This window comes from Salmo salar, chromosome 03 (genome assembly GCF_965601325.2).
Source record: "Salmo salar chromosome 03, fSalSal1, whole genome shotgun sequence".
Lineage (NCBI taxonomy): Eukaryota > Metazoa > Chordata > Actinopteri > Salmoniformes > Salmonidae > Salmo > Salmo salar.
The window spans coordinates 14,683,381-14,709,224 of record NC_138293.1 but is presented as its reverse complement, the minus strand read 5'-3'; the positions used below and the strand labels follow the sequence as shown (position 1 = coordinate 14,709,224).

Sequence of the window (25,844 nt, the reverse complement as noted above, 5' to 3'; positions counted from 1 at the left end):
TTATGGGCATTTCAGTTTTTAAGTGTGTGTGTGTGATATAACAATAAAAACATGAGAACGACAGAATAACAAAAACATTGAGGTTGACATTCCAGCAGATAAATCTGCAACAGACAGAGGGAGAAACAATGTTTTGGGGTGTCTAGGGAGGAATACACAATATGCCATGTAACAAAAACTACAAGACTTTCTGTTTAACAGACCTTAAAAAGGGACGCTTCACCACTTTTGAACCTCACATATTCATTACCTCTAGCACCGTACAGTAACAGCGTTCTGTAGTAAAACAAAAAAAGATGACTCCTGATGTCACATGGTGAAGTGCCTCTTTTAATGACATGAGAACACAAGCAATGTGTCCGACAGGATCTCAATGTTTGGTTTTTACTGCCTGCCTACCATCCCAACTCACCTCGGGGACTCGACCTCTCTTTTATATAGTCCCCTGTGAACAAAATCCCTTTGCTTTTAGTACTTCTGCTGCCTCAATGTCTGGGCTAGGGCTTGATTAGTTGGGAAAGTCACTTCTTCACAACACTTTTGTAGGCTGTTCTAGTGCTCCAGCACTGCAGTCACTGTTGCAGGCTGAGTCACAGAGATGATCTGATCAGTGTCTGTATTAAGGCCATCAACAGACGAACCGAAATTGGCATTAGCAGTGTCAGCAGTTAGCAGTGCACGCATGGGTAAGGTTATAGTCTTACATAATAACCATACACATTTAATGAAAATGGATTGCAAGTTATGATCCTACGGGAAATAGCAAAATAACATCTAAATTCAGTCATCAAATATCGTGTCAAGAAATTCAGCAAGTTCATGAGTTTAAAGCAGCAAAACAACAGCTTTGGGAGATCTTTGGGTTATGACAGTAAAAGCACAAAAATTAAATGGTATCTTGCCAATATAGAGAAAATAACAAAAGCTGAGAGAAAAATCTCTAAATGGCTCATTAACTAAATGTGTTATACCAGAGCTGAAATAAGTGAATAATAGTAAGTCCTCTTGATATAGAATAACTGTTTGAAATTAGTATTATGTACAGCAGCTAAATGGTCGGTGTCTGTCTTCTTCCATAGTTTAATGAAATCATGTGTAAACACTTCACATTCCACCTAGCAATAATCCAACTGGGTGAAAGAGTCAGAAAAACAACTAAATAAGTATAGTATAGTATAAAATACTGAATAGTAGTACCACAGTCTGCCACTCAAGTCTATGGAGGTCACAGGATTTAGATTTTGGAAAAACGTCTGCAGTTCATATAGGTAAACTCCAAGGTAACATAGTAGTCAACTTTTAAGTTATTAGTGGGAGGGTTACAACATAAAAAAAATGACACCCTCTTAACGTATAAAACTAGGTCGACAATGTTCCCATAGACGATGATAGTAAAGTAGAATAAACCACAAAAACTAAACAGAACAGAACACGGCCAATAAAACCCCTCCCCCTGGACGTAAAATATAAATCATGTGATCAGAAAAAAGAGAACATGGGCAGCTGCCAAGTAGACTCGTCTCCTGTCGTGTCTGTCGACAACTCCTGTGACCTTTCACCAGGAAGTATAAAGGGAGTCCTGGACCTGGGATGCTGGTGGGAACATGACCTATTGGCATTATCTCACACCAGGAAGAGGCCACTTCCTAGTTCTGTCGGCTACTATGGAGACGAGGAGGAGGAGTCAGTTAAGTGGGTGACATTCAGAAACTGCTGACTAACGTCCAAATAACGTCCAACACAGACAGTTCCACAGACCCACTGATTATATTAGTCTTCCTCTTCTCCTCTGTCCAGTGTATGTGACTACGGGATGAAGCCTAGATGAATGGTCCATCTTCCATGTGCATTAGTTAGTTCGTTTTGGGGTAGATCTTCTCGTAGAAGAAGTTCTGAGCCAGCAGGTAGAGTTCCCCGTCCTTCTCCCGGACAGCGTGAGCCCGGACAAACTGGAACTGCTCCAGGGCAAACTCGTAGAACTCGTTCTCCATCTTCCAGATGGCCGACTGCTGCAGCTTGGCGATGGACTCCTTGGTGGGCGGCTTCTTCTCACTCGTCTTCCTCAGATGGGATTTCTTCCCTGTGGGGGAAAGGGCATATGGCATCACTACCAATCCAGGTGGCCCTTGGATTTTCGTTTTTAGTTAAAAATGGTATATAAAAAATATGTAATAAATGTAGAGGCACTTGCATATTTTTAGAGCTGTTAAAAAGGTGAGAATTGCTCTAAGGGGAATAACAAGTGAAAGTGTTGTTTTGTTTGCACAGCAAATCACCTTTCATGTGGCAAAGTTACAGCTAAGTGCACGTTCAGAAATAGGTATGTAATCATTCCACATACGATTTACAAAGACTCAAAATACATATTAATCTATTTGAGTATGCTGACACTATAATTAAAAAAAAAGCTTTAAAAAGACAGAAAACAAATAAATCATTTTCTGCTTGGTTGACAAAGTAATGAATAAAGTCGATGTAAAAGGTCATCAAGAGGCATGGTGGTGTCTCTGGTACAGTACCTGTTCTGTAGAGCTCTGTGGCGCCCCTGAAGAAGCGTGGCAGCGCCGCCTCCAGCATCATAACAAAGTCCTCCAGCTCCTCTGTCACCCCCACCAACAGGTACTCATTGACCAGGTTATACTTGGCCTGCTCCAGAGCCCAGTGACTGCCCACGTTCCTACAAGAGATGTCATTCAATCATGTAATCAATTAAATGCATTTATAAAGTCATTTTTTCATCAGCTGTACATCAGATGTTGTTTAGATCGAGCAAAAATAGGCTAGTCTCGCATTCTCAACGGATGAGATGGAGAGAGGAGGATGATACATATCACAAGAGAGAAAAATCATTTCACCTTTATTTAACCAGGTAGGCAAGTTGAGAACAAGTTCTCATTTACAATTGCGACCTGGCCAAGATAAAGCAAAGCAGTATGACACATACAACAACACAGTTACACATGGAGTAAAACAAACATACAGTCAATAATACAGTAGAAAAATAAGTCTATATACAAAGTGAGCAAATGAGGTGAGATAAGGGAGGTAAAGGCAAAAAAGGCCATGGTGGCAAAGTAAATACAATATAGCAAGTAAAACACTGGAATGGTAGATTTGCAGTGGAAGAAAGTGCAAAGTAGAAATAGAAATAATGGGGTGCAAAGGAGCTAAATAAATAAATAAATAAATAAATAAATACAGTAGGGGAAGAGGTAGTTGTTTGGGCTAAATTATAGATGGGCTATGTACAGGTGCATTAATCTGTGAGCTGCTCTGACAGCTGGTGCTTAAAGCTAGTGAGGGAGATAAGTGTTTCCAGTTTTAGAGATTTTTGTAGTTCGTTCCAGTCATTGGCAGCAGAGAACTGGAAGGAGAGGCGGCCGAAGGAGGAATTGGCTTTGGGGGTGACCAGAGAGATATACCTGCTGGAGCGCGTGCTACAGGTGGGTGCTGCTATGGTGACCAGCGAGCTGAGATAAGGGGGAACTTTACCTAGCAGGGTCTTGTAGATGACCTGGAGCCAGTGGGATTGGCGACGAGTATGAAGCGAGGGCCAGCCAACGAGAGCGTACAGGTTGCAGTGGTGGGTAGTATATGGGGCTTTGGTGACAAAACGGATGGCACTGTGATAGACTGCATCCAGTTTGTTGAGTAGGGTATTGGAGGCTATTTTGTAAATGACATCGCCGAAGTCGAGGATCGGTAGGATGGTCAGTTTTACGAGGGTATGTTTGGCAGCATGAGTGAAAGATGCTTTGTTGCGAAATCGGAAGCCAATTCTAGATTTAACTTTGGATTGGAGATGTTTGATGTGAGTCTGGAAGGAGAGTTTACAGTCTAACCAGACACCTAGGTATTTGTAGTTGTCCACATATTCTAAGTCAGAACCGTCCAGAGTAGTGATGCTAGTCGGGCGGGCAGGTGCGGGCAGCGATCGGTTGAAGAGCATGCATTTAGTTTTACTTGTATTTAAGAGCAGTTGGAGGCCACGGAAGGAGAGTTGTATGGCATTGAAGCTCGTCTGGAGGGTAGTTAACACAGTGTCCAAAGAAGGGCCAAAAGTATACAGAATGGTGTCGTCTGCGTAGAGGTGGATCAGAGACTCATCAGCAGCAAGAGTGACATCATTGATGTATACAGAGAAAAGAGTCGGCCCAAGAATTGAACCCTGTGGCACCCCCATAGAGACTGCCAGAGGCCCGGACAACAGGCCATCCGATTTGACACACTGAACTCTATCAGAGAAGTAGTTGGTGAACCAGGCGAGGCAATCATTTGAGAAACCAAGGCTGTGGAGTCTGCTGATGAGGATGTGGTGATTGACAGAGTTGAAAGCCTTGGCCAGGTCGATGAATACGGCTGCACAGTATTGTTTCTTATTGATGGCGGTTAAGATAACGTTTAGGACCTTGAGCGTGCCTGAGGTGCACCCATGACCAGCTCTGAAACCAGATTGCATAGCGGAGAAGGTGCGGTGGGATTCGAAATGGTCGGTAATCTGTTTGTTGACTTGGCTTTCGAAGACTTTAGAGAGGCAGGGTAGGATAGATATAGGTCTGTAGCAGTTTGGGTCAAGAGTGTCCCCCCCTTTGAAGAGGGATCACCCCAGCTGCTTTCCAATCTTTGGGAATCTCAGACGACACGAAAGAGAGGTTGAACAGGCTAGTAATAGGGGTTGCAACAATTTCGGCAGATAATTTTAGAAAGAAAGGGTCCAGATTGTCTAGCCCGGCTGATTTGTAGGGGTCCAGATTTTGCAGCTCTTTCAGAATAAAGGCCTCTAGAAAAGAAAGACATGCAATATAGCATGTCTAATGGAGGTAAGTTATATTTGAAAGGGGTTCATGTTTGGTGTTCTACTGTTCATATATAAGCCCATTAAGAAGTGTGTAATGGGGTTATAGATTAAGAATGCTTGGTGTGGATGAAACGTAAAGAGGGGTACATACCAGCACTCAGAGTAGTGACCACAGAAGAAGGGGATCTGCAGCCACAGCTTTTCCGGGGCGCAGTCTGAGCCTCCCGCCGACACACACTCATCAAAGGTCTGAAACACAATGACAATCAAAGACAGAATTACCTATGGAAGCGTGTTCTACTGTTCAAATACATTGTATATATAATAATAGTTTGCTGGGATTTTTTTTCTCACAGATTGTAGCTTTAGTGTAGGCAGCAACGGCCATCTTATTTACAATAATTTTAACAATATTTTACAGTGTTAATCACTAATACACTAGTTGGTACAAAATAATCAGGAGGATTGCAGACTGACCTTCTTATCCCCCTGTTTCCGGCGCCGCAGGCCGGGCCGGTAGTCGTCTCCAAAACGCAGGAAGTAGTAGTAGGACACCAGGCGCTCGATGGGGTCACGGATCACATTGATGTAGATAGGCTTCTTCTTTACTCCAAACCTGGGTCAAAACAGAGAGCTAGCGTAAGAATAGACGGTATAATGAAACGCCACCCGCCCGTTACGATGCGCCACCCGCCCGTTACGATGCGCCACCCGCCCGTTACGATGCGCCACCCGCCCGTTACGATGCGCCACCCGCCCGTTACGATGCGCCACCCGCCCGTTACGCATATCACAAAAATCATGTGTCATTAAATCTAAGATCTATGAATACACAAGATGTTAATCTGGGGCCTGTTCAATAGGACCTGGATCAAAAGAGAGAGATAAGAATACAGTACATTTTATTTAACCTAGAGATCCTTTAATGACATTATATCAAGATGTGAATCTGGGCCCTGTTCAAGAGGGCAGTGTTGCAGATGTAAAGCTTCAACCTGCCATGACACCACCTCTTTTCACATGATTTAAAGACATATTCCTTGTATAGAGAGTTGCATTCTCTCTGTTCTGAATGTTGCACTCTGATGTTGCCTTCCCTGTAGCTCAGTTGGTAGAGCATGGTGTTTGCAACGCCAGGGTTGTGGGTTCGATTCCCACGGGGGCCAGCACAGAAAAAAAATGTATGAAATGAAATGTATGCATTCACTACTGTAAGTCGCACTGGATAAGAGCGTCTGCTAAATGACTAAAATGTAAATGTTGTATTAATGTAGTATTCTATAAGACCACAAGGGGGAGACAGCAGCAAAAGTCTCTCTGGTAAGATATGTTCTGCAGTGGAGGAAGCCACTCACTTTGTAAAGTCCAGGAAAGAAACATGACCGTGGTAGAACGCCGGCTTCATCTCCCTCCACTCTGTCACGTTTTTCACAAACCGCACCTGAGCAGGTAGACAAGACAATTAATACATGATATGTGCCAATGCAATCCCTTCTTCAATATCACCCTCCCACTCGCTATCTCTCCCTGTCTCTCTCCCTCTTCCACAGAGGTCAAACATTGCCACAGTGTGCGATCAGTGACGGCTGGTGTGACATTAAAACAGAGGACTGGCTCATTTTAATGGCTGGAATGGAAGAAACCCATTGTTTGACATCTTTATATTCATTCCATTCCTGCCATTTCAATGAGCCTGTCCTACAATTTCTCCACCCACCAGCCTCCACTGTGTGCAGTATTTTCTCTAATCAGCTACGAGTGCCATTGACCGTTGAGATTTGCCTCTGGCCTACCCCTCTCACCTGGTCCTGCATGGACATGACCGGGTTGTTCTTGGTGGTGTTGATGTGCAGCACGTGGTAGTGGTTCTTGCCACACAGGTCGTAGGCGATGTTGGTGAAGGAGGTGCTGGCCGTCTTCGGCACGCGGTTGTAGATAACCACCACGTCCTCGCTGTCGGCCGCCGAGGGGGCCTCCCGCTCCCGTAGGCCGTCCTGTGTGTGCCGCTGCTCGATCTCACGCACCTCGTGCCTCGCGATGGCCCGCTCTGCACAGAGGAAGAAGAGTTAAAGGGATAGTTCACCCACATGAGGACCTATATTCTGTTAGCAACAGTGTGCTAACAGGGGCCTTACAGCTTCCATTGTCTCAGGCTCAACTTTGCCAATACCACAGTGGCAAAAAAAAAACATATCTTGGGTATATACTGTAAATAGGCCACTTTAGATCTATAAAATGGGGTGCACTTGTAATTTAGGCAAATTATCCTTTTACCAGCCTCCTGAACATAATATAAAGAACAGAAAAAAATAAACAATCACCAAATTCACTGAGAATACATTACATTGTATGAATAATACTCCAAAGCTTCAATATACCTATCAAACATAGAGAACTGATACTGTGTACTGGCCTTTGGGGTGCGCTTGGTGTGGGGTTTGACCATTTATTTAGATCCCTCATGTCTTAATCATTGTTAAAGAGATTCTCCGGTACTTTTGTATACATTTTAGCCAGTAGTTTTAAAAGTAGAGCTCATGAGCCAAAAGTGGTCCCCAACCTCATCAAAATAGCATTTCAGGAATGCTAATCTTATGTTTCTAACTACAGAAAAGATTTCAGAGCAATCAGAGATGGTGGGTGTCAGACTCCACTTTCTTGTGGTTTTTGGAGGTGGAGTCCTTTGTGTCACACCACAGCCTGGAGTCTATCCCTGTTAAATCTCACCTCAGTGTAACTTAACAGATGTGTCTGAGCACGAGGCCTGTCCTCTCTATATATATCATTTAGATTCCAGTCATTTAGCAGACGCTCTTAACCAGAGCGACTTACAGCAGCAATTTGGGTTAAGTGCCTTGCTGAAGGTCACATTGACAGATTTTTCACCTGAACGGCTTGGGGATTCGAACCAGCGACCTTTAGGTTACTGGCCCAATGCTCTTAAACACTAGGCTACCTGCTGGCCTTACAGTAGCTGTATCAGATAGAAATGTATGTGACTAACTGTGAATAAACAGACAACGCTGTAGGCCTGAGCCATTTCCGTTTGGCTTTCCTATCCCAGGTCTAAATCAGTCTCAGATTGACTAGTGGTGACATCAAATCACATTTTTTGTCACATACACATGGTTAGCAGATGTTAATGCGAGTGTAGCGAAATGCTTGTGCTTCTAGTTCCGACAATGCAGTAATAACCAACGAGTAATCTAACCTAACAATTTCACAACAACTACCTTATACACACACAAGTGTAAAGGAATGACGAATATGTACATACAAATATATGAATGAGTGATGGTATAGAATGGCATAGGCAAGATGCAGTAGATGGTATCGAGTACAGTATATGAGATGAGTAATGTAGGGTATTTAAACATATAAAAGTGGCATTGTTTAAAGTGGCTAGTGATACATTTTTCATCAATTTTTCCATTATTAAAGTGGCTGGAGTTGAGTCAGTATGTTAGCAGCAGCCACTCAATGTTTAGTGGTGGCTGTTTAACAGTCTGATGGCCTTGAGACTGAAAAACAGCTTCTCTCGGTCCCTGCTTTGATGCACCTGTACTGACCTCGCCTTCTGGATGATAGCGGGGTGAACAGGCAGTGGCTCGGGTGGTTGTTGTCCTTGATGATCTTTAAGGCCTTCCTGTGACATCGGGTGGTGTAGGTGTCCTGGAGGGCAGGTAGTTTGCACCCAGTGATGTGTTGTGCAGACCTCACTACCCTCTGGAGAGTCTTACGGTTGTGGGCGGAGCAGTTGCCGTACCAGGTGGTGATACAGCCCGACAGGATGCTCTTGATTGTGCATCTGTAAAAGTTTGAGTGCTTTTGGTGACAAGCCAAATTTCTTCAGCCTCTTGAGGTTGAAGAGGCGCTGCTGCGCCTTCTTCACCACGCTGTCTGTGTGGGTGGACCATTTCAGTTTGTCCGTGATGTGTACGCCGAGGAACTTTCCACCTTCTCCACTACTGTCCAGTCGATGTGGATAGGGGGTTGCTCCCTCTGCTGTTTCCTGAAGTCCACGATCATCTCCTTTGTTTTGTTGACATTGAGTGTGAGGTTATTTTCCTGGCACCACACTCCGAGGACCCTCACCTCCTCCCTGTAGGCTGTCTAGTCGTTGTTGGTAATCAAGCCCACTACTGTTGTGTCGTCTGCAAACTTGATGATTGAGTTGGAGGCGTGCATGGCCACACAGTCGTGGGTGAACAGGGAGTACAGGAGAGGGCTGAGAACGCACCCTTGTGGGGACCCAGTGTTGAGGATCAGCGGGGTGGAGATGTTGTTAACTACCCTCACCACCTGGGGGCGGCCCGTCAGGAAGTCCAGGACCCAGTTGCACAGGGCGGGGTCAAGACCCAAGGTCTCAAGCTTGATGACAAGTTTGGAGGGTACTATGGTGTTAAATGCTGAGCTGTAGTCGATGAACAGCATTCTCACATAGGTATTCCTCTTGTCCAGATGGGTTAGGGCAGTGTGCAGTGTGGTTGCGATTGCGTCATCTGTGGACCAATTGGGGCGGTAAGCAAATTGGAGTGGGTCTAGGGTGTCAGGTAGGGTGGAGGTGATATGGTCCTTGACTAGTCTCTCAAACCACTTCATGATGATGGAAGTGAGTGCTACGGGGCGGTAGTCATTTAGCTCAGTTACCTTAGCTTTCTTGGGAACAAGAACAATGGTGGCCCTCTTGAAGCATGTGGGAACAGCAGACTGGGATAAGGATTGATTGAATATGTCTGTAAACACGCCAGCCAGCTGGTCTGTGCATGCTCTGAGGACGCGGCCGGGGATGCCGTCTGGGCCTGCAGCCTTGCGAGGGTTAACACTTTTAAATGTTTTAAATGTCGTGGTCAGCTTTTCCGAAAGGAGGGCGGGGGAGGGCCTTATATGCGTCGCGGAAGTTAGAATAACAATGATCCAGGGTTTAACCAGCCCAGGTAGCGCAATCGATATGCTGATAGAATTTAGGGAGCCTTGTTTTCAGATTAGCCTTGTTAAAATCCCCAGCTACAATGAATGCAGCCTCAGGATGTGGTTTCCAGTTTACAGAGTGTCAAATGAAGTTCGTTCAGGGCCATCGATGTCTGCTTGGGGGGGAATATATGCGGCTGTGATTATAATCGAAGAGAATTCTCTTGGTAGATAATGCGGTCGACATTTGATTGTAAGGAATTCTAAGTCAGGTGAACGAAAGGACTTGAGTTCCTGTATGTTGTTATGATCACACCCTGTCTCGTTAATTATAAGGCATACACCCCCGCCCTTCTTCTTACCAGAAAGATGCTTGTTTCTGTCGGCGCGATGAGTGAAGAAACCAGGTGGCTGTACTGACTCAGATAGCATGTCTCGAGTGAGCCATGTTTCCGTGAAGCAAAGAACGTTAGTCTGTTATGTCTCTCTGGAATGCTACCCTTGCTCGGATTTCATCTACCTTGTTGTCAAGAGACTGGACATTGGCGAGTAGTATGCTCGGGAGCGGTGCGCGATGTGCCCGTCTCCGGAGCCTGACCAGAAGACCGCTCCGTCTGCCCCTTCTGCGGCGCCGTTGTTTTGGGTCGCCGGCTGGGATCTGATCCATTGTCCTGGGTGGTGGACCAAACAGAGGATCCGCTTCGGGAAAGTCGTATTCCTGGTCGTAATGTTGGTGAGTTGACGTTGCTCTTATATCCAATAGTTCCTCCCAACTGTATGTAATAAAACCTAAGATTACCTGGGGTAACAATGGAAGAAATAACACATAAAAAAAACTAAATAGTACATAGTTTCCTAGGAACGCGAAGCGAGGCGGCCATCTCTGTCGGCGCCTAACACTAACATTGGCTCAGATCTGTGCTGGAACAGATCAACACTCCAGCATATAATACTCATGGGAACGCCAAGCCAAGCCAGGCCAGGCCATGCCTAGCCATGCTGGCAGCTTGTACAGAGAATAAGATGTCATCTGTGATCACACTGCACTCCCAACCCCCCTTTGCCATCCCCACATACACAGCCCCCCCCCCCCCCCCCCCCTTCCATTTTTACACCCTCCCAGGCAGCTGCTAATGTCCCACTAATCAAAGCTAGCGCTAACCAACCGTGCTAGCAACTGGTGCTAGCCACGATACTGGGCTGTGACAGGTGGCAGTCTATGGTCGTCTGTCGTCATGATGAACATAGATAAATATGGTCATAAGTAACACCCAGAATGTATAGCTAGGAGAGACATCTATCCACACGTCACCTAAAGCACAAAGCCATAAAAGAGCAGTTATCATTTTCATATCAGTGTTGATCTAGGATCGGTTTCACCTTTTAGATCATAATGAATTAGATTATATAGACAGTTGGAGACCTGTTCCTAGATCAGCACTCCCACTCAGATGCTAAGGCTGCGTTCAGACAGGCAGCCAAATTCAGATTTTTTTCACCAATCAGATCAGCTCTGAAAATGTTCAACTAAAAATTGGGATGCTTGTCTGAACGCAGCCTTATGTTGAGCCCAGATGTCTAGGCCTAGACCTTAGCGTATTCCCACAGCGTGTCCTAACATTGGAGACAGTAGTCACGGTCTGTAACAACTGAATCAGGATCAGCACTCCCTAGCCCTAAAACATAATGAGCTGAACTTAAACAGGCCCCAAGCCACTAGTTCAGGGCATTGTGTTCAGTGCCAACAATGAACAGGGAGGTACAGTTTATTGTAGTCCATTGTGTTGAACAAGCTTAGTTAAAACCCCACTGTGTCCGAGCAGAGGGCGCCACACACACACACACACACACACACACACACACACACACACACACACACACACACACACACACACACACACTTAAGCTAATGGTCGAGTCTGAGGTCATTTAATTAGTGGACAAAGACCCGCTCTGTATTGATGAATCACTCTGGCCACACAGTGTGCTTCCATTCAGTCACCATTTCCGTTGGTTCCCCCTCGCCATTTCCAGCTAATTATGACCTATGGTGGAACTAGCAACACAGTCTTAAACACTACAACAACTAAGCCAATGCCTATTGTTCTGAATACATATTTTAAAACGCCAGCCGAGATAGCAATATTTACTAAAACAATTTCACGCTAGATTAGAATTGCCCATTTCCAATCATCATTCGTCTTCGGCGGGAAATCCGAGAATATGACAGTTTGTTGTGTGTCATGGTGTCTCATACGATCTTATGGGATAATAAAAACAGGGGAGAGATGATCCTTTCTCCAGGCAGCTCATACATCCATCATACTCTGCAGCTCTTCATCCCTGAGCGGGTTAGCCCCTCCAGCACAAGCCTAGGCTGAGGGGTAATAGAGAGCCTGAGAGCTAGAAGCCTTGTATGGTTCTGCTTCAGTAGCACTGGATTGCAAAATCAATGGAGTACGACAGGGAGGAGATCTAGGTTGCTGCTGGAAAAAAATAAATATGAAGTGGTATTTTTTATTTATATACAGTAAGCTTCGATGCGGCCTGTGGCACCTGCAATATTTGTTTACCAGAGTGCATACACAGCCAGGTGGTAATAGGAGTGTGTGATTAGTAATTTCAAGCATATTGTACAAGGGACCCTTGGGCTAACCTTTCACAGCTGCAGCAACTGGGAATTCAAAAGGAGCCTGTTCAACTAAATGCTTCATCAACGACTGTACAGAACTACTGTTTCAAACAAGTGTATGACACAGACACCTCATCACAATCTGCTGTGTTTGCAAATAAATGACGGAGGCACCATGAGTTACAACTTAATTCCTTAAGTGCTCTTTTTAGGACAGATTACCGTAGCTGGGGGGATTTTCCTGGCTTGGAGACAACGGCTGCATTGATGGTCCATGAAAGCTCTCATTCACGTCTAGCCTGGCGGCTAAGGTGTAGACAGCTGGGAGAGAGACGGCTGGACCGAGCCGGGTGAGGACACAAGGCAGAAAATGAGAAACGGCACTCGGATGGCTAGTACAGCTTAGCCCAAGCAAGTGGAGATATTTCGCTGGCATCAACAGAGGTGCAGTGGAAACTGAGTAACTAAGCACTCACATGCTCTATTTCCACATGCCAATCAATATAAATCTGTATGTGGAAGCAGGCCATTTCTAAAAGACAAGGTATCTTGTTAAGTAGCCTATTTTCCTCATGGGAGAATACACAAGCCTCTATGGTCAGTGAAACCAGACCAAAAATCTTGTCAGCAGACAAAACTTGCCATCTGCAGTCAGTTTTTAGGGAGGTTCTTGATTGGGACTGACTACCTTATTACAGCATCAATACGAGTATCACAATAGAGTGCCATTGGTCACACCCCGTGGTAGTGGACCTGACCAATGGCACGGTATTAGAAGCCCTCTTGGCTGAAGAGACAAAATGTTGGGGTTTTTAAAGCAAATTTCCTGCAATTCTACACATTTTGCCATGGCTTATGCCAGTGGTCACCAACCGGTCGAGCGATCGACTGGTCGATCTTCTGGGCACTCCTAGTCGATCACCAAAATGTCTGTAGAAAAGCAAACGATAAAGGCTCCTTTATTTTTATTTGACTTTGTGCTTTTGGCAGAAGGTGCACTTGATTCAGAAGCCCTGCGCGCCGGAAAGGCAGTGTTCCTATTTTTAACCATTTCATTTGTCTGAAGGGACAAACTCCACCTACCCGGCGGACCAGGAGAGCTGTAGTTAAATCAAGTGCGCCTACTGCACTGGCCAATCGGATGGCTCCAATCACCATGCCTATAGCTTCCAAGAACCCACAGTTTGATACTAGCCCGCATGAGATCTCATAACTTTTAAAACCATGACCAGAGAGAAACTGTCAAAGAAAAAAGCATAGAGCTGCTGTTTTTATGAGTGAGTTATTTGTTTTTATTCAGCACTGTCAACACTTTTTTCCCCCCAACACTTTCAAAGTATAACACTCGCTTCTCACTACCTCTTCTTGCACCGCAGCTGCAAGTAATTAGTAGCCAAGTGTATTGATAGGCTTGTGTTTTTAATATCAAGGAATATTTCACTTTCTCTAGTCAAAGGAACAACATGAATTTGTGTATGAGGCAGAAGTAATGTGGTGCAATTCGAGTTGCCATCAGGAGGAGGAAGGTGTCCCCTCGCTGGTCAGTCTCACCGGAGGAAAGGAGAGAACAGGGACAGTGAGAGGCAGACCCTCTCTCCCGCCACTGAGACTGACCATCAGCTGCAGGTACCATCATTCCAGTAATATAAAAAAGCTGTGCATCGCAAGTGATACACCAACTGATATATTCTGTTATCAAAGCTTGAGTTATGAAATATAATATGGTGTTAGCAGAACAATATTAGCAGGCCAAACACAAAGCCAATATGCTGTGACAACTAAGTTTATTCATGTTGCATAGGCTTACATTATTTTAAGTCTGTTTTTTTGTATCTATTTTTTTAATCTGAGTGGTAAATCTCTGCTTGCTTTTTGACTGTGAAAGTGATCTTGACTCAGAAAAGGTTGGCGACCACAGCTTATGCCATCTGAGTGACTCAAACATAACAGAAATCAATGGGGTCCCCATGCCATGGCATTTTTGGAACTGTAGATTCTCCCGTCTAGTGGTGATTGTTAGTTCTCAAAGATGATCTTAATAAAACAAATATATTGTTCTATTATAATTTCTGCATACTTTACATCTGGTTTTTAGTTTTTACCATCCCAAAAATTATTAGGGTTAGTTTATGCTACACTGAACAAAAATATAAAACACAACATGCAACAATTTTAAAAAGAGTTACAGTTCATATAAGGAAATCAGTCAATTTAAATAAATTCATTAGGCCCTAATCTATGGATTTCACATGACTGGGAATTCAGATATGCGTCTATTGGTCACAGAAACCTTAATAAACAAAAAGTAGGGGCATGGATCAGAAAACCATTCAGTATCTGGCATGACCACCATTTGCCTCATGCAGCGAGACACATCTTCGCATAAAGTTGATCAGGCTGTTGATTGTGGCCTGTAGAATGTTGTCTCACTCCTCTTCAACAGCTGTGTGAAGTTGCTGGATATTGACGGGAACTGAAACATGCTGTCATACACGTCAATCCAGAGCATCCCAAACATGGTCAATGGGTCTAGTGAGCATGCAGGCCATGAAAGAACTGGGACATTTTCAGCTTCCAGGAATTGTGTACAGATTCTTGGGACATTATCATGCTGAAACATGAGGTGATGGCGGCGGATGAATGGCCTGACAATGGGCCTCAGGATCTCATTACGGTATCGCTTTGCATTCAAATTGTCATTGATAAAAAGCAAACGCGTTTGTTGTCCTTAGCTTATGCCTGCCCATTCCATAACCCCACCGCCACCATGGGGCACTCTGTTCACAACGTTGAAATTAGCAACCCGCTCGCCCACACGACGCCATAAACACCGTCTGCCATCTGACCGGTACAGTTGAAACCAGGATTCAGATGAGGTTCCCTGAGACGGTTTCTGATAGTTCGTGCAGAGATTCTTCAATTGTGCAAACCCACAGTTTCATCAGCTGTCCGGCTGGCGGGTCTCAGATGATCCCGCAGGTGAAGAAGCCGGATGTGGAGGTCCTGGGCTGACGTGGTTACACATTGTCCGTAGTTGTGAGGCCGGTCGGACGTACGGCCAAATTCTCTAAAATAACATTGGAGGCGGCTTATGCTGGAGAACTGAACATTCAATTCTCTGGCAACAGCTGTGGTGGACATTCCTGCAGTCAGCGTGCCAATTGCACACTCCCTCAAAACTTGAGACATCTGTGGCATTGTGTTGTGTGACAAAACTGCACATTTTAGAGTGGCTTTTTATTGGTGCACCGGTGTAATGATCATGCTGTTTAATCAGCTTCTTGATATGCTACACCTGTTAGGTGGATGGATTATCTTGGCAAAAGAGAAATGCTCACTAACTGGGATGTAAACACATTTGCGCACAAAATCTGAGACATAAGCTTTTTGTGAATATGGAACATTTCTGGGATCTTTTATTTCAGCTCATGAAACCTGGGACCAACACTTTACATGATGCGTTTATATATTTTTTCAGTGTGCATGAATATAGGGGAAAGACTGCCAGTCCCTGGTACAGAAAAGGTTGAGAAGTGCTGGTGTAGGTAGTATGTCTAGTGTCAATAGTAGGATTACATTAAGTATGGTACCAGGCTACTGTATCACTGCAAGCTTAGCACAGACACTGGTACCTTAATGCTAACATAAGGTAATAATCATAGTTAACTTAACCCCGCAATTTTTCTCCGCAATCAAAGCTCATTTTATCTGACAAGGTGAGCTTATACGATATCGAAAAAAAAGACCGCTTCAGTTCCGCCCATCAAAAACGGGCAGTTATTTGAGATGATAATTTACACAGATGGCAGGCTTTTTTACAGGCTAATCATTCTATGCCTTGGCAAGGGCTGCTCTGTGGGGTGGACAATTGATTTGTCTGGATCTCTTGGCAGAACTTGTCATTGACTAAGCAGGGCAATTAGCCTACTGCTTGAAATAGGGGGAAAATATCAGGTTCTGTCAATAACACCATCTATCCAGAATCACAGGATGAGAGACAGCAGCCATTTCTCCATGTCCACCACCACTTAAGAAATGGTACGGCAAACTGTTCATGTGAGAAACTGTATTACTGTCCAAATGTAAAAAAATAACATCACAGAAATAAACAGCTTACATAACAATGCAGGTGTAGGCTAGTTATTGTACAACACAGAAATGTGATTCTCTCCTCCATAAGTGTTAATAATGCATAGACAGGAGTCCAGGGAAAACTCCACAAATGTTCGAGCAATGCTGAGGGCAGCTATTTATAGGACAGATGAGGAGTGGCTAATAGGTTAATAGGACCCAAAGCTCCACAGAGGAAGCCCAACAGAGAACTCCTGTGTCGTTGATGTGAGATCAGATCCATCATCGGCTGTCATAGCAACCAAGTAGGAAGAAGGAAACGGACACCAAAAATGTTCCTCTATGGTTACAAGCGGTTCTCAATACTACTCCTCAAGAACTATAGCCTGGTTAAACGAGACTGAACAATGGAGAGCGCAGCGTTCAGTCTGGTTTAACCAGGCTACATGAACTATGGCAGCAGCTAATGAATTGATTGAGATCATTCACGAACAAGAACATCTCGAGTGTTCCAACTGGCCTTTCTGTGACACACCACTTCTGTGGTGAGAGGCTGTCCCCACTCCCCAGAGTCTCGGCACACTGTGTGCGACACTGCCAGCACTCACAGTGCCTTGCAATGCTGAAGAGAAAGTCTGACAAGGAGAGCGGGCCACAGCAGCAGTTCTCCCCCAGAGCTGATCGTACAAGATGCACTGTACCACAGCAGATGAAAGCCAAGCCAGGATAGAGTACCATAGTATGAGTCATAATACCCATAAAACCTAGCGATCAAACAGGAAATGGTTCCAATCTTTTTCCCACTGTACATTTTTTCCCACAGGGGATTTTAGAAACACTTAAAATAAGGGCTGTGTTTCATGTAGGCTTCATGTAGGCATGACGTTTTGACAAGGTGACTTTTATCAATATATTCGTCTGTATTTACCCCCCAAAAATGAAACGCTAATCATCTGCTAATGTGGCTACCATAAAGAACTACAAATGCCATGATGATCTGGACGAGACTGCCGAATCGAGGCAAAAGTAAGAATCTCTGGATTAACTATCTAATGTTAGCTAAATGTAGTACTGAATAAATTGGCTACATTTCTTTAGAATGACAATTCTGTGAACTGTCTTGTGTAAGTTTTAAATGGACACAATGCCTGTTAGCAAAAGTGTCAGCTAGCGATGACGTGCAGGAGCTTGCAGGGATTTGTAGTTTTGAAAGATGTCTACTTTGATGCAAATTAGCATTTTGGAATCAAAGTAAATAGAGACGAATATATTGATAAAAGTCACCTTTTCTGGTTATTCTGACACCTCCACTGTGAGGCTGTACTCAGCTGCTCTATACAAGATGGAAGTTATATGCAAGACAGGAGGAGCGGAACAGTTCAGCCAGGCGGCCTTATCCCTCTATTCTCTGATGAAATTGGTTTTAAAATGCTGCAGGCATGTTTCTCTCCCCTCCTTTTGTTAAGGCTTAGGATGTGAGCAGCCAGGGGTTTAAATATTTCTGTGTTGAGATGAAAATTAAATCTCACCACCCCCCACCCCTCCCCCCGTAGCTTTGAAGCGGAAGATAGCTTTTGGATGCAAGTTGGAAATTGGGGAAAGGCCTGTTTGGCCACAGGGATTAGCATCTTGCACTACAGTAGCATCCCAGGCTCCAAATAAAGAGGCTGTTTATGGTTATTGATTAGCTAAGGAAGGACTCTGATGAAAAGTAACATGATTATCAGTTATAATGACGCTTGGTATTCTTACAATGCATCTACAGAAGCTCTGTTACAGCTGGGTCTCTCAGAGGGATGTTGATCAGTGTTAGAAAAGCGATAAGTCACCCACCTGCTTTCACGCATGCTTAACCACACCGACCGCATCGTTCGTCAAACCCCTTGGAAACCCGACAAGGGAACACTGCGGCGCGAGGAGAGCGGTCTCAATTACACTCCGGGGTGCGAAACAGTTCATAGCACCGTGATTAGCCTGTCAGTCATCCGCAACTGTCCACGGAAATGTAGCACAGAACTTAACGGGAAAACATTATTCTTTAAAGTGCAAGCCAATGCCCATAAATACACCAATCAGGGCCCTAACTGCTCGCGCTTAGGGCCATTAGTACTCTGCCCACACCAAATCCATTCCTGACACCTGTGTTTCCACAGTGGGATCCAATCCATTAGGCACTCAAATGGCATGTTTCAGAGTGCTGAGACACATAGAGATGTACAGTAACCCCTATTTAGTGAATACCAGCAGACTGTCAGTGTATGAATCCATTTTATATCCCTGGGGAGGCTAAAAACAGCTCCATGGTGTCAAAAGGAGTTCAAAGGCAATCTGAGTGCTCCGGATAATGGTAAAAAAGAGAAAGAGCGAAAGAAAGAGAGTGTAGGAGTTGAAAGTGAGGAGGTGGCTGAGGTGTGAACTAGAGGTCGACCGATTATGATTTTTCAACGCTGATACCGATTATTGGAGGCCCAAAAAAAGCCGATACCGATTAATCGGCCTATTATTTTTTTTTGTGTGTATTTATTTATTTGTAATAATGACAATTACAACAATACTGAATGAACACTTTTATTTTAACTTAATATAATACATCAATAAAATCAATTTAGCCTCAAATAAATAATGAAACATGTTCAATTTGGTTTAAATAATGCAAAAACAAAGTGTTGGAGAAGAAAGTAAAAGTGCAATATGTGCCATGTAAAAAAGCTATTGTTTAAGTTCCTTGCTCAGAACATGAGAACATATGAAAGCTGGTGGTTACTTTTAACATGAGTCTTCAATATTCCCAGTTAAGAGGTTTTAGGTTGTAGTTATTATAGGACTATTTCTCTCTATACCATTTGTATTTCATATACCTTTGACTATTGGATGTTATTATAGGCACTATAGTATTGCCAGCCTAAACTCAGGAGTTGATAGGCTTGAAGTCATAAACAGTGCTGTGCTTCAAGCATTGCGAAAAGCTGCTGGCAAACGGAGGAAAGTGCGGTTTGAATGAATGCTTACGAGCCTGCTGCTGCATACCACCGCTCAGTCAGACTGCTCTATCAAATCATAAACTTAATTATAATAAACACACAGAAATACGAGCCTTAGGTCATTAATATGGTCAAATCCGGAAACTATCATTTCGAAAACAAAACGTTTAATCTTTCAGTGAAATACGGAACCGTTCCCTATTTTATCTAACGGGTGGCATCCCTAAGTCTAAATATTTCTGTTACATTGCACAACCTTCAATGTTATGTCATAATTATGTAAAATTCTGGCAAATTAATTACGGCCTTGTTAGGAAGAAATGGTCTTCACACAGTTCGCAACGAGCCAGGCGGCCCAAACTGCTGCATATACCCTGACTCTGCTTGCACAGAACGCAAGAGAAGTGACACAATTTCAAGCACTGCATTGATTATATGCAACACAGGACAAGCTAGTTAAACTAGTAATATCATCAACCATGTGTAATTAACTAGTGATTATGTTAAGATTGTTTTTTACAAGATAAGTTTATCGCTAGCTAGCAATTTACCTTGGCTCCTTGCTGCACTCGCGTATCAGGTGGTCAGCCTGCCACGCAGTCCCCTCGTGGAATGCAATATAATCGGCCATAATCGGCATCCAAAAATGCCGATTACCGATTGTTATGAAAACTTGAAAAATCGGCCATTCCAATTAAATCGGTCGACCTCTAGTCGAAACATACCAAGACAGTCATAAAGAGGGCATGACAAAATCTTTCCCCCTCAGGAGACTGAAAAGATTTGACATGGGTCCCCAAATCCTCAAAAGGTTCTACAGCTGCACCATCAAGAGCATCCTGACCGGTTGCATCACCGCCTGGTATGGCAACTGCTCGGCATCTGACTGTAAGGCGCTACAGAGGGAAGTGCGAACGGCACAGTACATCACTGAGGCCAAGCTTCCTGCCATCCAGGACCTATATAATAGGCGGTCAGAGGAAAGCCCATAAAATTGTCAGAGACTCCAGTCACCCAAGTTATAGATTGTTTTCTCTGCTACCGCATGGCAAGCGGTACCGGAGGGCCAAGTCTAGGACCAAAAGGCTCCTTAACAGCTTCTACCCCCAAGCCATAAGACTGCTGAACAATTAATAAAATCGCCACTGGACAATTTACATTGACCCCCCCTCCCTTTTGTACACTGCTGCTACTCGCTGTTTATTATCTATGCATAATCACGTCACCCCCACCTACATGTACAATTTACCTCAACTAATCAGTACCCCCGCACACTGACTCAGTACCGGTGACCCCTGTATATAACCGCATTATTGTTATTGTGTTACTTTTTTTATTATTACTTTTTATTTTAGTCTACTTGGTAAATATTATCTTAACTCTTCTTGAACTGCACTGTTGGTTAAGGGCTTGTAAGTAAGCATTTCACGGTGAAGTCTACACTTGTTGTATTCGGCGCATGTGACAAAGAAGGTTTTTGATTTTGATTAGTGTATCAGGATTTCTACTTTTTATAATGTTCAGATTCATTATTATAATTGAAAGCATTCAAACGTCCAAGATGCGAACTAGGAACTTGACCACATCAGCGATGATATACTGGTCCTCCTAGCACTGCACTGAGATGGACTTTTCAAAGCCATGCTCAAGGCTACTGTCAATCACATCAAATAGTATAACTCTTTTCAAAGTACTTGATGTCGGTCTGTGGATGGCAAGGTCTTTTCATGAGCAAATTCCTGTCCAGGGCACTCAGCAAAAATGAGGTTGGTGCCCAGTATGGAAATGGAAGATAATTCGGGTCCGACTCTTTAAGAAGTCGCAGCGCAGGCAATGAATAAATGTTGAGCAGAAGGTATTCCTACATCAGTGTCACTCTCTCCAAACACATTCACAATGCATGTACAGTACCCTTTCTCCTTTGCATTAAAAGGCCTCTCTTTCATGAATTATTAAAGCAGTGTAAGAAATAAAAGACAAAACCTCACTTAGGATGTTTCACTCAGGTACAACGCGAGAAAACAATTCAACCAAGCTCTGGCAAACCAACCACAATCATTGCGCTTGCTGTGACATAGTGGCGAGTTGGAACTTACTTAGCTCATTGCTCCTCATGGAGCGGCAGATAGCCTGGCGGTTAAGCGTGTTGGGCCAGTAACTCAAAAGGTTGCTGGGTGGAATCCCTAGTCAACTAGGTGAAAAATCTGATGTGCCCTTGAGCAAGGCACTTAACCCTAATTGCTCCTGTAAGTCACTCTGGATAAGAGTGTCTGCTAAATGACTAAAATGTAAATGTTGTGGAGACTGGTGTGGTGGTTAAATGTAGATACATAGTTAGTTACATGGGCCATGAGGTGACTGGTTTATAAACAACACTTCAATTTACACTGCGCTTAGCAAGTATAGCATATACTCCCATCTAGAGTTACAGCCAATGAATAAAGCACAACGTCAGCCCCACCTCCACGTGCTAATGTTAAACTTGACGTTTCTACAAAATGTACCTAGCTGGCATAAGAGGACGCTACAGGAAATACAGTGCATTCGGAAAGTATTGAGAACCCTTCCCTTTTTCCACATGTTACGTTGCAGCCTTATTTTAAAATTGATTAAATACAAAATGGTCCTCAACAATATACTCACACACAATACCCCATAGTGACAAAGCAAAAACAGGTTTAGAAATTTTTGGAAATGTATAAATCATTTTTTTTTAAAGATACCTTATTTATAAGTATTCAGACCCTTTGCTATGAGACTCACACACCTGTCCACATAAGATCCCACAGTTGGCAGTGCATGTCAGAGTAAAAACCAAGCCATGAGGTCGAAGGAATTGTCCCTAAAGCTCAGAGCCAGGATTGTGTCGAGGAACAGATTTGGGGAAGGGTACCAAAACATGTATGCAGCATTAAAGGTCCCCAAGAACACAGTGGCCTCCATCATTCTTAAAATGGAATAAGTTTGGAACCACCTAGACTCTTTCAAGAGCTGGCCGCCCGGCCAAACTGAGCAATCGGGGGAGAAGGGCCTTGGAGGTGACCAAGAACGCGATGGTCACTGACAGAGCCCCAGAATTCCTCTGTGGAGATGTGAGAACCTTCCAGAAGGACAACCATCTCTGCAGCACTCCACCAATCAGGCCTTTATGGTAGAGTGGCCAGACAGAAGCCACTCCTCAGTAAAAGGCACATGACAGCCCACTTGGAGTTTGCCAAAAGGCCCCTAAAGGACTCTCAGACCATGACAAACAAGATTCTCTGGTCTGATGAAACCAGGATTGAACTCTTTGGCCTGAATACCAAGCATCACATCTGGAGGAAACCTGGCACCATCCCTACGGTGAAGCATGGTGGTGGCAGCATCATGCTCTGGGGTTTTTCAGAGGCAGGGCCAGGGAGACTAGTCAGGATCGAGGGTAAGATGAACGGAGCAAAGTACAGAGAGATCCGTGATGAAAACCTGCTCCATAGCACTCAGGACCTCAGACTAGGGCGAAGGTTCACCTTTCAACAGGACAATGACCCTAAGCACAAAGCTTCGAGAGAAGTCTCTGAATGTCCTTGAGTGGCCCAGCCAGAATCTGGACTTGAACCCGATCAAACATGACTGGAGAGACCTGAAAATAGCTGTGCAGCGACGCTCCCCATCCAACCTGACAGAGCTTGAGAGGATCTGCAGAGAAGAATGGGAGAAACTCCCCAAATACAGGTGTGCCAAGCATCTAGCGTTATACCCAAGGAGACTCGAGGCTGTAATTGCTGCCAAAGGTGTTTCAACAAAGTACTGAGTGAAGGGTCTGACTACATATATAAAATATGATATGACATTTTTTTTGAAATGTGTAAAATTCAAAAAATCTGTTTTGCTTTGTCATTATGGAGTATTGTGTGTAGATTGACGAGGATAAAAAAACAACAATTTAATCAATTTTTGAATAAGGCTGTATCGTAACAAATTGTGGAAAAAAGTCAAGGGGTCTGAATACTTTCCAAATGCACTGTATGTCAACAGATAACACAGATGATGCTAGCTACAGGACACATGGCTCGTTAAAGTCATGGGGTGATTTCAATCCATGCAGAGACTACCAAACCACTCACAATTAGCCTGGAAGCAAATCACAGTGGCTTCTGTGCTGGAGACTTATAGTAGGAAAAGTGATTCAGCATCTCAAGTAACAAGCAGATAAGAAAATAAGTTGGAAATGGGCAATATTGGAGTGTGCCCACCCCCCAAAAAATTGCTAATAAAATATACAGCTTGCTTTCTCAATGTAGACGGGGAAATGCATCAGCACCTGGTTGGACAGCAAGTGGTGTCCATCATGTTGCCCTGCCTCAAACCTAGGCTATTTGACTATGCAGGATATGATTGACGGGTCCAGTTTACAGAGATGTTTGCCCTCTCCAGGCATCAATCAGACGCATTGTCAAGTCAATCAAATTCTTTGAGTAGGCTGCAATGGAAAAGACAGCTCCCTTTAGGTCTTGTTTCAGCATCTTGTGTTTTCACTCCAAAAGCCTTTAGATATTCCCTGTGTTGTTTCAGCATCTTGTTTTTTCACTCCAAAAGCATTTAGATATTCCCTGTGTTGTTTCAGCATCTTGTGTTTTCACTCCAAAAGCATTTAGATATTCCCTGTGTTGTTTCAGCATCTTGTTTTTTCACTCCAAAAGCATTTAGATATTCCCTGTGTTGTTTCAGCATCTTGTGTTTTCACTCCAAAAGCATTTAGATATTCCCTGTGTTGTTTCAGCATCTTGTGTTTTCACTCCAAAAGCATTTAGATATTCCCTGTGTTGTTTCAGCATCTTGTGTTTTCACTCCAAAAGCATTTAGATATTCCCTGTGTTGTTTCAGCATCTTGTTTTTTCACTCCAAAAGCATTTAGATATTCCCTGTGTTGTTTCAGAAGTTGATATTTGATGTCTACCCAGAACATTCAGATATCCTCCCAATATTTGTTATGGAACCACCATGATAATTAATTCTGATCACAGTTTGTTGAAATTAGCCGGTTGTTTAGAACACATTCTTTTGGAACTCATGTTTTCCATGAATAAAGGTTTCTGTGGCACAGCACACTACAGCAAGGACATTTCTCGGAACGATCCATTCCACCATGCAAATGTACATGGTTGTTGAAAATAATAATGCATACATAGAATACACATTGAATGGGCTGAAATAGTGAACTTTTCTAATCCCCAAGTAGTGCATGTTTACATGAAATCACCTTGGAATGGCCATCATTCAAATCTTAAGTCTCAACACAGCTATTGTTGTCTCCTTGCATGTTCTGTAAAGAGGTATCTGAAGCTTAATGAAATAGGAGGTAGAGCCCTTCTGCCGTAACCACATGGTCTCTGGTCCAAGCCCGGTGGCAGCGGTGGGATAACCATGCAGCTCTACAAGGCGTTATGCACGGGTTGCTCTTTATTGGAAAGTGTAATGACCTCTGCTTTACCAAGAGGTCTGGACCTCCTCACTGGCCAAAAGCTGTACTGCACCAGCCCTAAAACTGCTGGGTTGATGGTTCAAGCCTAATTGTTCCCCCTCAATCACTACACTATCAATCATTAACCCACTGGAGGGACAATGGTGCCACAGGTTCTACTTGCTGTTCACACGTGATCTGGTCAACCATATGGTAAAAGAGGGCAACCTCACTGTATAATAGGTTTGTCAAATCGTTTACTAAACCTGACTGAACATGTAGTTGATGTTCCTGGGTTGCACGTTGTCCGCAAAATGCCAGTTTGTCACTTCCCAAGGGGAGCGCGAATGATGTCGTCACAAGTCAACCCCAAATTGGCAACCAAGCTGACAAGATGTTTAAGAATGATTCAACCAAGCAATGACTGCATCTCACGGACACATTTACCTACGGCATGATGAATAAGGACATCTTGACCGCAGTCTTACCTAGCTTTCCCCGAGACTCCTCCAGCTTCTGGATTTGGTTCTCCAAGAAGAACATGGCCACTGCGAATGCCAACAGCGCCAGAAGCTGAAACTTGGGCGGTATCATGATTCTTAGAAGCCCCATCAAACAATCCAGTAAGAACAGGTCATTCCAGGTTTAGAAAATACTACATAAAAAGGTAATGGAATGGGCAATTACAGAGCGAACGAGTGTCTGTTAAAACCCTGGTTGTGCAGTAGGAAACACACTCAGGTCCAAATTATGTTTCATACTATAATATACTCTCATTAAAGAGAACTGCATGCAACCTCAATGCCGTCTGCTTGATGTTGAGATGTCCCCCCCAAGGGTGTCAACAGAAGCGGGCTTGTGTTCCTCGGTCTCCGCGAGTCTTTCCGTAGAGCTGTCCTGTTCAGTTCACTTAACACGCCTACCTTCGTCGGACGACTTATTACTACAAAACCCCTATTGGTGAAACCAACAATCAACTAAACGGAATAGGCTTTTCATTCGTCAACAGTC

General features: G+C 43.9%; 1 protein-coding gene across 1 annotated transcript; it reads right to left on the bottom strand.

Annotated features, from left to right (window-relative positions):
• hs2st1a (heparan sulfate 2-O-sulfotransferase 1a) lies at positions 1–25,771 on the bottom strand. The gene is made up of 7 exons (XM_014189918.3): positions 25,322–25,771; positions 6,601–6,845; positions 6,154–6,239; positions 5,276–5,414; positions 4,950–5,047; positions 2,520–2,677; positions 1–2,080 (listed from the first exon to the last, which is right to left on the bottom strand). The coding sequence occupies exons 1-7, from the start codon at positions 25,443–25,445 to the stop codon at positions 1,854–1,856; spliced, it is 1,077 nt and encodes a 358-aa protein (XP_014045393.1). The 5' UTR covers positions 25,446–25,771; the 3' UTR covers positions 1–1,853.
• Between the last annotated feature and the right edge of the window lie 73 nt (positions 25,772–25,844).